The sequence below is a fragment of the Pseudophryne corroboree genome, chromosome 2 (assembly GCF_028390025.1).
Source record: "Pseudophryne corroboree isolate aPseCor3 chromosome 2, aPseCor3.hap2, whole genome shotgun sequence".
Lineage (NCBI taxonomy): Eukaryota > Metazoa > Chordata > Amphibia > Anura > Myobatrachidae > Pseudophryne > Pseudophryne corroboree.
The window spans coordinates 1,038,240,971-1,038,255,296 of record NC_086445.1 but is presented as its reverse complement, the minus strand read 5'-3'; the positions used below and the strand labels follow the sequence as shown (position 1 = coordinate 1,038,255,296).

The following is a 14,326-nucleotide window of genomic DNA, read 5'->3' as shown; positions in this document are numbered from 1 at the left end:
TTCCTCAAGTAGACAGCAACACCACCAACAAATGGACAAGACACACATACAACACTTACCCCACCTAAATACCCGCTGCAGTGCTCCCCACCGCCGTCTCTCCCCGCGTCCTGGCTTCCGGAAGTGAAGCCGCCGGGTCACTTCCGGTCAGCGCGTCACTGGTTACCATGGCGAGCCGATGTTTGCGGCTCACCTCGTCCCTGCTGCGCTTCACAGGGTGCCGGCTCAGCTTCCTCCATGGCCAGGAAGCTTGTGATCGGAGGGGGGAGGCAGGTAATCTAATGCACATACAGTTGAACATAATAAACAACAAAAAACAAATAATGTACATAGAAAACAAGCAATTGTATACAAACAGATCATTAATACAGGAACATTAAAGTCCCTGCTGTGGTTTAAGGCTTATTGCCTATCACTATTGAACCCTTTTATTAGGAGTCTGGTTTCCATTCTTGGGTATTCTCCTGGGTTACACAGCAGGGACTTTAATGTTCCTGTATTAATGATCTGTTTGTATACAATTGCTTGTTTTCTATGTACATTATTTGTTTTTTGTTGTTTATTATGTTCAACTGTATGTGCATTAGATTACCTGCCTCCCCCCTCCGATCACAAGCTTCCTGGCCATGGAGGAAGCTGAGCCGGCACCCTGTGAAGCGCAGCAGGGACGAGGTGAGCCGCAAACATCGGCTCGCCATGGTAACCAGTGACGCGCTGACCGGAAGTGACCCGGCGGCTTCACTTCCGGAAGCCAGGACGCGGGGAGAGACGGCGGTGGGGAGCACTGCAGCGGGTATTTAGGTGGGGTAAGTGTTGTATGTGTGTCTTGTCCATTTGTTGGTGGTGTTGCTGTCTACTTGAGGAAAGGGCTGCTGCCCTGAAACAGCTGTCGTTTTTTGCAATACACCTTATTTTCTTATACATTGCGTCCAGTGCCGTTTTCGTCTTGGAGTACTATATATATATATATGGAGTACTATATATATATATATATATATATGGAGTACTATATATATATATATATATATATATATATATATATATATATATATATATATATATATATATATATATATATATATATCCCAAAGAGACATGAGTATACTGGGTCCTGGAGTCAAAGCTATGTCGATTTCTGCTTGACGTGTCCTGTAGAATATGCAATGGACAGATGATGCCGACTTAAGAGGCATGTGGAAGGCTGAGGATTGTGTGGAGAAGGGTTCTCGGACCTGGTCTACACAGCTATAGCTGGTAATTCTGATATTTTGCCTTATATTCCTGCACAGCCTAGGAAAGCACGACATTATCAAATGCAGCCTTTCGAATAAAGAAACAAGAAAGTCCGAGGTGCGTCCTTTCTTGCCAGAGGTGGGGGCACAGGAAAGAAGCTGCGCAACACAGCTAGTTCCCAGGAACAGAAGTCCTCCCCGGCCTCTACAAAAATCCACCGCAAGGCGGAGCTAGGCCCGGTGGGGGCACGCCTTCGTCAGTTCAGCCACAAGTGGGTTCACTCCCTGTTAGATCCCTGGGCAATAGATATTGTGTCTCAGGGATACAAGCTGGACTTTGAGAAGATGCCCCCTCACCGACGGCCCTGCCGGCTTCCCCCTACGAGAGGGAAACAGTGTTAACTGCAATTCATAAATTGTATCTTCAACAGGTGGTGGTCAAGGTTCCCCTCCTTCAACAAGGAAGGGGTTATTATTCGACCATGTTGTAGTCCCGAAACCAGACGGTTCGGTCGGACCCATAATGAATTTAAAATCCCTGAACATATACCTGAAAGGGTTCAAGTTCAAGATGGAATCGCTAAGAGCGGTTATTGCAAGCCTGAAAGGGGGAGATTTTATGGTGACTCGGGATATAAAGGATGCATACCTTCATATCCCCATTTATCCACCTCATCAGGCATACCTCAGAATTGCGGTACGGGATGGTCATTACCAATTTCAGACGTTGCCGTTTGGTCTCTCCACGGCCTTGAGAATATTCACCAAGGTAATGGCGGAAATGATGGTGCTCCTGCGGAAGCAAGGTGTCACTATTATCACGTACTTGGACGATCTCCTCATAAAAGCGAGATCAAGAGAGCAGTTGCTGAACAGCGTATCACTTTCTCTGGAAGTGAAACGGCAACACGGCTGGATTCTATATATTCCAAAGTCGCAGTTGGTTCTTACAGCTCATCTGCCTCTCCTAGACATGATCCTAGACACAGACCAGAAAAGGGTTTATCTCCCGATAGAGAGAGCTCAGAAGCTCGTGACACTGGTCAGGAATCTATTAAAACCAAAACAGGTGTCAGTGCATCACTGCACTCGAGTCCTGGGAAGGAGGGTGGCATCATTCGAGGCCATTCCCTTCGGCAGGTTCCATAGGAGGACCTTTCAATGGGACTTACTGGACAAGTGGTCCGGATCACATCTTCGGATGCATCGGTTAATCACCCTATCCCCCAGAGCCAGGGTGTCTCTCCTGTGGTGACTGCAGAGTGCTCACCTTCTCGAAGGTCGCAGATTCGGCATTCAGGACTGGGTCCTGGTGACCACGGATGCAAGCCTCCGAGGGTGGGGGACAGTCACACAGGGAAGAAATTTCCAAGGGCTGTGGTCAAGGCAGGAGACTTGCCTTCACATCAATATCCTGGAACTAAGGGCCATATACAACGCCCTAAGTCAAGCGGAGACCCTGCTTCGCGACCAACCGGTTCTGATCCAGTCAGACCGCAGTGGCTCATGTAAACCGCCAAGGCGGCACAAGGAGCAGGGTGGCGATGGTAGAAGCCACCAGAATTCTTCGCTGGGCGGAGAATCACGTAAGCGCACTGTCAGCAGTGTTCATTCCGGGAGTGGACAACTGGGAAGCAGACTTCCTCAGCAGGCACGATCTCCACCCGGGAGAGTGGGGACTTCATCAGGAAGTCTTCACGCAGATTGCAAATCGATGGGAACTGCCACAGGTGGACATGATGGCGTCCCGCCTCAACAAAAAGCTACAGAAGTATTGCGCCAGGTCAAGAGACCCTCAGGCGATCGCTGTGGACGCACTAGTAACACCGTGGGTGTTCCAGTCGGTTTTTGTGTTTTCTCCTCTTCCTCTCATACCAAAGGTGCTGAGAATTGTAAGAAAAAGAGGAGTGAGAACAATACTCATTGTTCCGGATTGGCCAAGAAGGACTTGGTACCCGGAACTGCAAGAAATGCTCACAGAGGACCCAGGAAGGCCCCTACAGAGGAATTCCAGCTGGGTCGATTCCTGCACTTCCTACAGTCAGGAGTGACTATGGGCCTAAAATTAGGGTCCATAAAGGTCCAGATTTCGGCCCTATAAATTTTCTTTCAAAAAGAACTGGCTTCACTGCCTGAGGTTCAGACGTTTGTTAAGGGAGTGCTGCATATTCAGCCCCCTTTTGTGCCACCGGTGGCACCTTGGGATCTTAACGTGGTGTTGGGTTTCCTGAAATCCCACTGGTTTGAGCCACTTAAGACTGTGGAGCTAAAGTATCTCACGTGGAAAGTGGTCATGCTGTTGGCCTTAGCTTCGGCTAGGCGTGTGTCAGAATTGGCGGCTTTGTCATGTAAAAGCCCCTATCTGGTTTTCCATATGGACAGGGCAGAATTGCGGACTCGTCCGCAATTTCTGCCAAAGGTGGTGTCATCTTTTCATTTGAACCAACCTATTGTGGTGCCTGCGGCTACTTGTGACTTGGGGGATTCCAAGCTGTTTGACGTAGTCCGGGCTTTGAAGATTTAGGTTACCAGAACGGCTGGAGTCAGGAAGACTGACTCGCTGTTTATCCTGTATGCATCCAACAAGCTGAGTGCTTCTGCTTCAAAGCAAACTATTGCTCGCTGGATCTGTAACACGATTCAGCAGGCTCATTCTGCGGCTGGATTGCCGCATCCAAAATCAGTGAAAGACCATTCCACAAGGAAGGTGGGCTCTTCTTGGGCGCTGCCCGAGGGGTCTCGGCATTACAGCTTTGCCGAGCTGCTACTTGGTCGGGTTCAAACACCTTTGCAAAATTCTACAAGTTTGATACCCTGGCTGAGGAGGACCTTGTGTTGGCCCATTCGGTGCTGCAGAGTCATCCGCACTCTCCCGCCCGTTTGGGAGCTTTGGTATAATCCCCATGGTCCTTACGGAGTCCCCAGCATCCACTAGGACGTTAGAGAAAATAAGATTTTACTCACCGGTAAATCTATTTCTCGTAGTCCGTAGTGGATGCTGGGCGCCCGTCCCAAGTGCGGACTTTCTGCAATATGTGTATATAGTTATTGCTTAATAAAGGGTTATGTTATGTTGGCATCCATTGGTTGATGCTCTGTTGTTTGTTCATACTGTTAACTGGGTAAGGTTATCACAAGTTATACGGTGTGATTGGTGTGGCTTGTATGAGTCTTACCCTGGGTTCCAAAATCCATTCCTTGTAATGTCAGCTCTTCCGGGCACAGTTCCCTTAACTGAGGTCTGGAGGAGGGGCATAGAGGGAGGAGCCAGTGCACACCAGTAGTACTAAATCTTTCTTAGAGTGCCCAGTCTCCTGCGGAGCCCGTCTATTCCCCATGGTCCTTACGGAGTCCCCAGCATCCACTACGGACTACGAGAAATAGATTTACCGGTGAGTAAAATCTTATTTTTCCTGAACAACCGGCCATAATGACTGATGCCTCCTCTGGCACATACCATGCCGAGCGTAGTTATCCGTCCACATACCGTGCGGAGCGTGGTCATCTGTCCACATACCGTGCGGAGCGTGGTTATTTGTACGCATATCATGCGGAGCGTGGTTATCTGTGCGCACGGAGCGTGGTTATCTGTACGCATACCACGCGGGGTGTGGTTATCTGTACGCATACCGTAATCATGGCAGGAACTTTAAACAACTTTAAAGATATTGAAACACCCCACCAGGAGCAGATGCCGCAGATGTGAAACCTGTGCTATACAAGTAACCCGTGCCATTAGAGCAGTAAAACATTTACAAGTTGTTTACATCTTGAACATCTAACCCCTCCAAGCCATTCTCCCACGCTGAGTTGTGCCTCTCCCCCCCCCCCCCCCCCCACCACGCTGAGCAGTGCCTCTTTCCCCCCCATGCCGAGCTGTGCCGCTTCCCCACCACGCCGAGCTGTGCCGCTTCCCCACCACGCCGAGCTGTGCCGCTTCCCCAGTATGAATCACACATTAACCTGCTACATAGACTGTGTGACTTGGTTGCCCTCACTCGGTTGCCTTTCTCCCCCCCCCTCCCCCGACGCCGAGTTGTTCCTCTTCCCCCCCCCCCCACGCCGAGCTGTGCCGCTTCCCCACCACGCCGAGCTGTGCCGCTTCCCCACCACGCCGAGCTGTGCCGCTTCCCCAGTATGAATCGCACATTAACCTGCTACATAGACTGTGTGACTTGGTTGCCCTCACTCTGTGGCTTCACTTTCCAGTCACACACTAACCTGCTACATAGACTGTGTGACTTGGTTGCCTTCACTCTGTGGCGTCACTTTCCAGTCACACACTAACCTGCTACATAGACTGTGTGACTGCACTCGCTCTGTGACATCACCATCAATCACACACTAACCTGCTACATAGACTGTGACTGTGTTGCCCTCACTCTGTAACATCACCATCCAGTCATACACTAGCCTGCTACATAGATTTGTGACTGCGCTGCACTTGCTCTGTGACTGCACCATCCAGTCACACACTAACCTGCTACATTGACTGTGTGACTGTGTCACTCTGTGACAACACCATCCGGTCACACACTAACCTGCTGCATAGACTGTGTGACTGCGCTCACTCTGTGACATCACCATCCAATCGCACACTAACCTGCTACATAGACTGTGTGACTGCGCTGCACTCGCTCTGTGACATCACCATCCAGTCACACACTAACCTGCTACATAGACTGTGCTGCACTCACTCTGATGTCACCTTGCAAACACAGATTGTACAGCTGTGGAGTGAGGAATAGCAGCGCTATAGCGGCGTACAGAACGTTTACCATCACACTAGGAAGTACGGACTGTATAATGCTACAGACTGTCTAATCATAGTACGCTATACTTACATAGAGCGGAACCTTCTCTCTCACTGCTGCGTTATGTCTGAGTGCACAGCGCCACCTGCCTGCACCAACAGGGAGTAACAGAAACTTCAGGTAATGAGCTGACTTGCTGTACAGAGGGAAAGCTGATCTATAACTCCTGTGCAGACCGTACCTGGATATTACCTCCTCCAGTGGCGTAACTAGAAATTTTTCTCCCCCAAGCCAAAAAATTATTCGGCGCCCCCCCCTTCATGCTCCATAATTGGGAGCAAGAAAGGGATAAATATGCCAAAAAAGGGGCGTGGGTTTGTTGGAGTGGGCGTGGTTTCGCATAAAGGGGCGTGGCATTGTAGGAAAAGACTACCTTATACCCCAGTTTTGCAACTTGCACGGCCATACGTTGGCCACCACAGGAAAGAAAAATAATCCTGATTCATGCCCCTTACATTATTTGTCATTTTTCCTCCTTATAGTAATGCCCAGTATACATTATGCTGCAATGGCCCTTAGACATTATGCCGCACACAATAATGCACGACACAATATGCACACACTGTAATGCCCCCGACACATTATGCCACACACCGTAATGCCTGTGACACATTATGACAGGAATCGCAATGCCCGTTATACATTATGCTACACACTGCAATGCCCCTGATACATTATAGCACATACAATGTCTGTGACACATTATGACACACACCGCAATGTCCGTGATACATTATGCCACACACTGCAATGCCCGATACATTATAGCACATACAATGCCTGTGACACATTATGCCACACACTGCAATGACCTTGAGACATTATACCACAATGCCCGTGATATAGTATATCATACACCGTAATGCCTGTGACACATACCGCAATGCCCTGCCCGTTATACCCTATGCCACACATCGCAATGCCCGTTATGTATTATGCCACACTGCAATGACCCTGAGACATTATACCACATACCACAATGCCCGTGATATAGTATACCACACATAGTAATGCCTGACACATTATGACACACACCGCAATGTCCGTGATACATTATGCCACACACTGCAATGACCCTGAGACATTATACCACATATCACAATGCCCGCGATATAGTATACCATACACCGTAATGCCTGTGACACATTATGACACACACCGCAATGTCCGTGATACATTATGCCACACACCGTAATGTCCATTACACATTAAGTCCTACAGTAAGGCTTCTAATTACTTTTCAATTACCTGCTCGTTGTCAGGGGTTTCATGCACTGGGTGTCATGCTCGTTGCCAGGGGTTTCATGCTCTTGGTTCCATGCACGGTGCCAGGGGTTTTCATGCTCAGGGTGTCATGCTCGTTGCCAGGGGTTTCATGCACTGGGTGTCATGCTCGTTGCCAGGGGTTTCATGCACTGGGTGTCATGCTCGTTGCCAGGTGTTTCATGCACTGGGTGTCATGCTCGTTGCTAGGAGGTAGTCCTTGTTGCTAGGGCTGTGCTCCCAGTGCCACATATGTCCCCAGTGCCAGATATTCCCCCACGGTGCCAGGTACTTACATGCCCCAGTGCCAAATATAGTCGTCGTCCCCCCCCCCCCATGTGCCAGGTACACATATACCCCCCCAGTGCCACATATGCCCCCAGTGCCACATATGCCCCCAGTGCCACATATGCCCCCAGTGCCAGATATTCCCCAGTGCCAGATATGCCCCCAGTGCCAGATATGCCCCCAGTGCCAGATATGCCCCCAGTGCCAGATATGCCCCCAGTGCCAGATATGCCCCCAGTGCCAGATATGCCCCCAGTGCCAGATATGCCCCCAGTGCCAGATATGCCCCCCAGTGCCAGATATTCCCCCCCCCCAGTGCCAGATATTCCCCCCCCCAGTGCCAGATATTCCCCCCCCCCAGTGCCAGATATTCCCCCCCCCCAGTGCCAGATATTCCCCCCCCAGTGCCAGATATTCCCCCCCCCAGTGCCAGATATTCCCCCCCCCAGTGCCAGATATTCCCCCCCAGTGCCAGATATTCCCCCCCAGTGCCAGATATTCCCCCCCAGTGCCAGATATTCCCCCCGTGCCAGATATCCCCCCCAGTGCCATATATGCCCCCAGTGCCAGATATCCCCCCCAGTGCCATATATGCCCCCAGTGCCAGATATTCCCCCCCAGTGCCATATATGCCCCCAGTGCCAGATATTCCCCCCCCAGTGCCAGATATCCCCCCCCAGTGCCAGATATTCCCCCCCAGTGCCATATATGCCCCAGTGCCAGATATCCCCCCCCCCAGTGCCAGATATTCCCCCCAGTGCCATATATGCCCCAGTGCCAGATATCCCCCCCCCCCCAGTGCCATATATGCCCCCAGTGCCAGATATCCCCCCCCCCAGTGCCATATATGCCCCCAGTGCCAGATATTCCCCCCCCAGTGCCATATATGCCCCAGTGCCAGATATGCCCCCAGTGCCAGAAATGCCCCAGTGCCAGATATTCTTCCCTCCCCCCCGTGCCATATATGCCCCCAGTGCCAGATATTTACCCCCCCCCCGCCATCGCTTTTTGGAGGGACACGGAGGGCACAGCTCGTCTCTCCTGTGTCCCTCCTGCTGCATCATCTCCGGCGGCCGCGGGTCTAATAGGGGGAAGTGCCGGTTCGTGAGCCAATTAGAGCTCACGGACGGCACTTCCCCCTATTAGACCCGCGGCCGCCGGAGATGATGCAGCAGGAGGGACACAGGGAGGCGCGCTGTGTGCCCTCCGTGTCCCTCCAAAAAGCGGCGGAGGGAAGGAGACTGCAGACTGACATGCGGACGCTCGTCTGCATGTCAGTCTGCTGTAAATCAGTGGCGCCCCCGCAGCCCCTCGCCCCCAAGCCACCGCGAGGACTGCGGGGGCAGTAGTTACGCCACTGACCTCCTCATATATTCTGGTCTATGTGGGGGCTGATGTATGATGTATATTGTTTTTAGGCTTTATTAGGGAGGTTCCCTGTGGAGGGATGAGGTTTGAGGGTGTTGTAATTGGAGGCGTGAGGTGTATTATGCTGAGGTTTCATGCCTGCGAGGGCCACGTCATTGGAAATGAGCTGCAGCCACCAATCCATGCCCCCCCCCCCTTCTCCCCCTTGTGTGGATTACATTAATAACCCTCCGCCGCCACCTTTGGCCATTCCCGTCCCTCCTGTAGCACCGGACGGCTGTCTGTGTAGTTTCTGTACTGCTGCCGCTCAGGGGCTATTTGTGAATGGATCTTACATGTTTTGTAGTGTAATAAGTTTTCCTTCATGATGTATTTCATTCACAGCTGAAAAGCTCCCTCCTCATCCTCCAGAAGAGCTTCGAACTCATGAACAAATCCAGGGGAGAAGGGGCTTCTGGAAGTTAGCACTGCACACCTTGCGCAGGGGGCGGTGGCTGTCTTAGGAGCGACCACAGGTGACCGAAAGCCTAACCTTTGGCGACATTGCGACTGTACCTACCTGGCCGTCCAGAGGACCTTTTACTAAACCACAGCAAGGAAAGTTCCGGAGTTTACAGCGCAGTGGGCGGGTGTTTCCTGCGACGCTGCTAGCTTTGTGTCTCCATTTTCAGCCTGTAACTTATTTCAGATTGAATGTTTTGTGTTTGTTTTGTATAATCACTTTGTGTAACTCCCTCAGATGTCTGTGAGTTAGGAGCTCAGGTTTTACGCCAGTCTATGCCTTCATTTTAATAAATTAGCGGCTCGTGTTCCCCTTCCCTGAAGGCGGAGGTGGGAGCGGTTTGCCGCGTAATCTCAGGGTAATACGTTGGTACCACAAATTGTCTGTATGCAGGAAGTTTACCTTTTTATTCGGATAGAATCAGACCTCTTGGAAAAATATGTATATATGGCATTTTGTTCTGACTAAGTCTATGTGTTATTTAAATTAAATTAAAGAACACCTATTTTGTATAGAACGTAGCGCCTCTTGCAGACTTATTTTGCAGCATGTACACATGTAGACTCCACACATATAACACTACTTCTTCCATTGATACCTTGCTGGTCCATACACACAATAACTGAATGATCGGACAATGGCCCTCTGTCAGAGTTGATCGATCGCTAGCTGCTTTTAGCAGCAGTGCAAACGCTAGGCCGCCGCCCTCTGGGAGTGTATCTTCGCTTAGCAGAAGTGCGAACGAAAGGTTAGCAGAATTGCTATTAAATATTTTCATGCAGTTTCAGAGTGGCTCAAAACTTACTCCTACCTTGCGATCACACAGTTCAGTTCCTGTTTTGACGTCACAAACACGCCCTGCGTTCGGCCAGGCACGCCTGCGTTTTATGCTGACACGCCTGCGTTTTTTAGCACACTCCCGGAAAACGGTCCGTTACCACCCAGAAACACCCACTTCCTGTCAATCACTCACCGATCACTCGAGCGATATAAAACAGTCGTTCGGCCATGTGTAAAACTGCAAAGTTTTGTGTGAAAGTATTTAGTGCGTGCGCACTGTGGCCCATACGCATGCGCAGAACAGCCGATTTTTAGCGTGATCGCTACGCTGCGAAAAACTGCAACGAGCGATCAACTCGGAATGAGGGCCAATGAATGAAGAACCCGGCTCACTAATACCTCTTTTACACTCGCAGGAAAGTTCATTCCCGGGAATGTGTCCCGGTATATTTGCCGGGACACATTCCCGGGAATGACCCTTTCACATTAGCGGGCTGACCCGGCATATTGCCGGGTCAGTGACGTCACCGCCGAGTCTCCCAGAGGCGGTGCTTGGAGATAATCTTCTCCAAACACCGCCTCCTCCTATGAAGAGAACGGGTGCCGGGTCGCCTTGACCCGGTATACCCGTTTACACTGGCAGCTTCCCGGGACGGTCCCGGGTTCAACCCTGCTCTTGACCTGGGATGAAATCCCGGGATGCTCGTCCCGGGAAATTGTCCCTGTACCCATTTACACTGATAAAAATCCCGGGATGATGCGCGTTCACGTGCAATATCCCGGGATTTTTCTGCGAGTGTAAAAGGGGTATAAATGTTTCATCATGATAGATATCCCATTGCACTTCTTATACTCCCTTTCCACCAAAATCCTAGATCCAACTGGAATTTGGAACACTGTTCCAATTCGGGTCAGATCCAGGACAGACCTTTCACACACTGAGGCTCGACCCGGTTTATTCCCTGCTCGGCGCCATTTACACAGCCTATGGCGCAGTCTCTCTCTTCTGCCGGCAATTGGAGATCACACATTCTCCAAGCGTCGGGAAATCCAGATCACCCAGGGATTGGACCGGCGACCTGCAGTGGGGTGGAAGGGTGTCCCGTCCGGGAAGGCATCTGTCACACCCATCGCTGAGGAGAGGGGCAGGGAGACATTACAGCTGGCAATGGGGGTAAAAACCGTCACGTCCAGACCATACATGGAGGCTGTAATCTCTCCCTCCCCAGTGACCGCTGTCACACACACCATTCTGTTTTTTAACCATTCCCTATGTGGTCCTTCCCAGGTCGCTTCCCGGATAGGGATTTTTGGGAGCCGTTTCCAGTGAGCCGCGCCCCGGGTTATTGCAGCTATAAACTGGATTTTAGTGATGGTGAAAAAAGGGTTTTACTAAAATATATAAGAACCGCCCCCTTTACAGGTCAAGAATACCTAAATGCCTTTATGCCAAAGCCACAATATGGGCGGTATTCAAATGATATATCACGCCCAATCTGCTTTCTAAAGTGATCCCCGTTATTGCGCATACCGCGCCCATAGTAATTGGGTTTAGCTGCGTAACGGGTTGGGTGCCCTCGCTACTGCTGGGGTACTGAGCTGAAATATTATACCACACCCGTCGGCAGAAACAGAACGGGTGTGGAGGGGGTGGGGAGAATTTAATACCGCCCTATGTATAACTGTATTCCCTGCGCTCTCTGAATTACGGGCCGGTGATTAGAAGAATATTCGAGGCCACTCATGAGTTAGGTGACCGTACAAAGGCCGGAGGTCACATGTAAAGCGCTTTTATACAAATAACACAACGTTTCGGTGACTTGTATAATCCCACAGCCGGGGGGACATATATCGCCCCCTCTTGTTACTTGTGATGTCTCTACGTAAGGACAGCTTTACGAAGTAATTATTAGGGGGTATTTATCAAAGCATAGACAGAGATAAATCACCAACCAATAAGCTGCTATTTATGATTGGGGGCCCACGGAGGTTTGGTGAGGGGTCCAATCACCAAATAGCCCTTACACAGTATAACTGGATGTTTGTAATTTCTCTAACGTCCTAGTGGATGCTGGGGACTCCGTCAGGACCATGGGGAATAGCGGCTCCGTAGGAGACAGGGCACAAAAGTAAAAGCTTTAGGATCAGGTGGTGTGCACTGGCTCCTCCCCCTATGACCCTCCTCCAAGCCTCAGTTAGATTTTTGTGCCCGGCCGAGAAGGGTGCAATCTAGGTGGCTCTCCTAAAGAGCTGCTTAGAGTAAAAGTTTTGTTAGGTTTTTTATTTTCAGTGAGTCCTGCTGGCAACAGGCTCACTGCTACGAGGGACTTAGGGGAGAGAAGTGAACTCACCTGCGTGCAGGATGGATTGGCTTCTTAGGCTACTGGACACCATTAGCTCCAGAGGGAGTCGGAACACAGGTCTCACCCTGGGGTTCGTCCCGGAGCCGCGCCGCTGACCCCCCTTGCAGATGCCGAAAAGTGAAGGTCCAGAAACGGCGGCAGAAGACTCTTAAGTCTTCATAAGGTAGCGCACAGCACTGCAGCTGTGCGCCATTGTTGTCAGCACACTTCATAGCAGCGGTCACTGAGGGTGCAGGGCGCTGGGGGGGGGCGCCCTGGGCAGCAATGATAGTACCTTATTCTGGCTAAAAATACATCACATATAGCCCCTGGGGGCTATATGGATGTATTTAACCCCTGCCAGGTCTCAGAAAAACGGAGAAGAAGCCCGCCGAAAAGGGGGCGGGGCCTATTCTCCTCAGCACACAGCGCCATTTTCCCTCACAGAAATGCTGGTGGGAAGGCTCCCAGGCTCTCCCCTGCACTGCACTACAGAAACAGGGTTAAAACAGAGGGGGGGCACTGATTTGGCGATATGACTACATATATTAAAATGCTATAAGGGAAAAGCACTTATATAAAGGTTGTCCCTGTATAATTATAGCGTTTTTGGTGTGTGCTGGCAAACTCTCCCTCTGTCTCCCCAAAGGGCTAGTGGGTCCTGTCCTCTATCAGAGCATTCCCTGTGTGTGTGCTGTGTGTCGGTACGTGTGTGTCGACATGTATGAGGACGATGTTGGGAGGCGGAGCAAATTGCCTGTAATGGTGATGTCACTCTCTAGGGAGTCGACACCGGAATAGATGGCTTATTTAAGGAATTACGTGATAATGTCAACACGCTGCAAGTCGGTTGACGACATGAGACGGCCGGCAAACATATTAGTATCTGTCCAGGCGTCTAAAACACCGTCAGGGACGTTATAATGCCCATTTTACCTCAGTCGGTCGACACAGACACGGACACTGACTCCAGTGTCGACGGTGAAGAAACAAACGTATTTTCCTTTAGGGCCACACGTTACTTGTTAAGGGCAATGAAGGAGGTGTTACATATTTCTGATACTACAAGTACCACAAAAAAGGGTATTATGTGGGGTGTGGAAAAACTACCTATAGTTTTTCCTGAATCAGATAAATTAAATGAAGTGTGTGATGAGGCGCGGGGTTCCCCCGATAGAAAATTATTGGCGGTATACCCTTTCCCGCCAGAAGTTAGGGCGCGTTGGGAAACACCCCTTAGGGTGGATAAGGCGCTCACACGCTTATCAAAACAAGTGGCGGTACCGTCTCCAGATACGGCCGCCCTCAAGGAGCCAGCTGATAGGAGGCTGGAAAATATCCTAAAAAGTATATACACACGTACTGGTGTTATACTGCGACCAGCGATCGCCTCAGCCTGGATGTGCAGCGCGGGGGTGGCTTGGTCGGATTCCCTGACTGAAAATATTGATACCCTTGACAGGGACAGTATTTTATTTACTATAGAACATTTAAAGAATGCATTTCTATATATGCGAGATGCACAGAGGGATATTTGCACTCTGGCATCAAGAGTAAGTGCGATGTCCATATCTGCCAAAAGATGTTTATGGACACGACAGTGGTCAGGTGATGCAGATTCCAAACGGCACAAAGATGTATTGCCGTATAAAGGGGAGGAGTTATTTGGGGTCGGTCCATCGGACCTGGTGGCCACAGCAACTGCTGGGAAATCCGCCGTTTTTACCCTAAGTCACA

At 50.5% G+C, this 14,326-nt stretch overlaps 1 protein-coding gene across 2 annotated transcripts in view; it reads left to right on the top strand.

The window, feature by feature from the left end:
• GRAMD1C (GRAM domain containing 1C) overlaps window positions 1–9,984 on the top strand; it is a 302,062-nt gene extending 292,078 nt beyond the window's left edge. For both annotated transcript variants that reach the window (XM_063956793.1, XM_063956794.1), the window contains one exon: window positions 9,350–9,984. In XM_063956793.1, the coding sequence (XP_063812863.1) occupies window positions 9,350–9,430 (81 nt within the window). In that variant the 3' untranslated portion in view covers window positions 9,431–9,984. The remainder of the gene's footprint in view (window positions 1–9,349) is intronic.
• The last annotated feature ends 4,342 nt before the right edge of the window (window positions 9,985–14,326 follow it).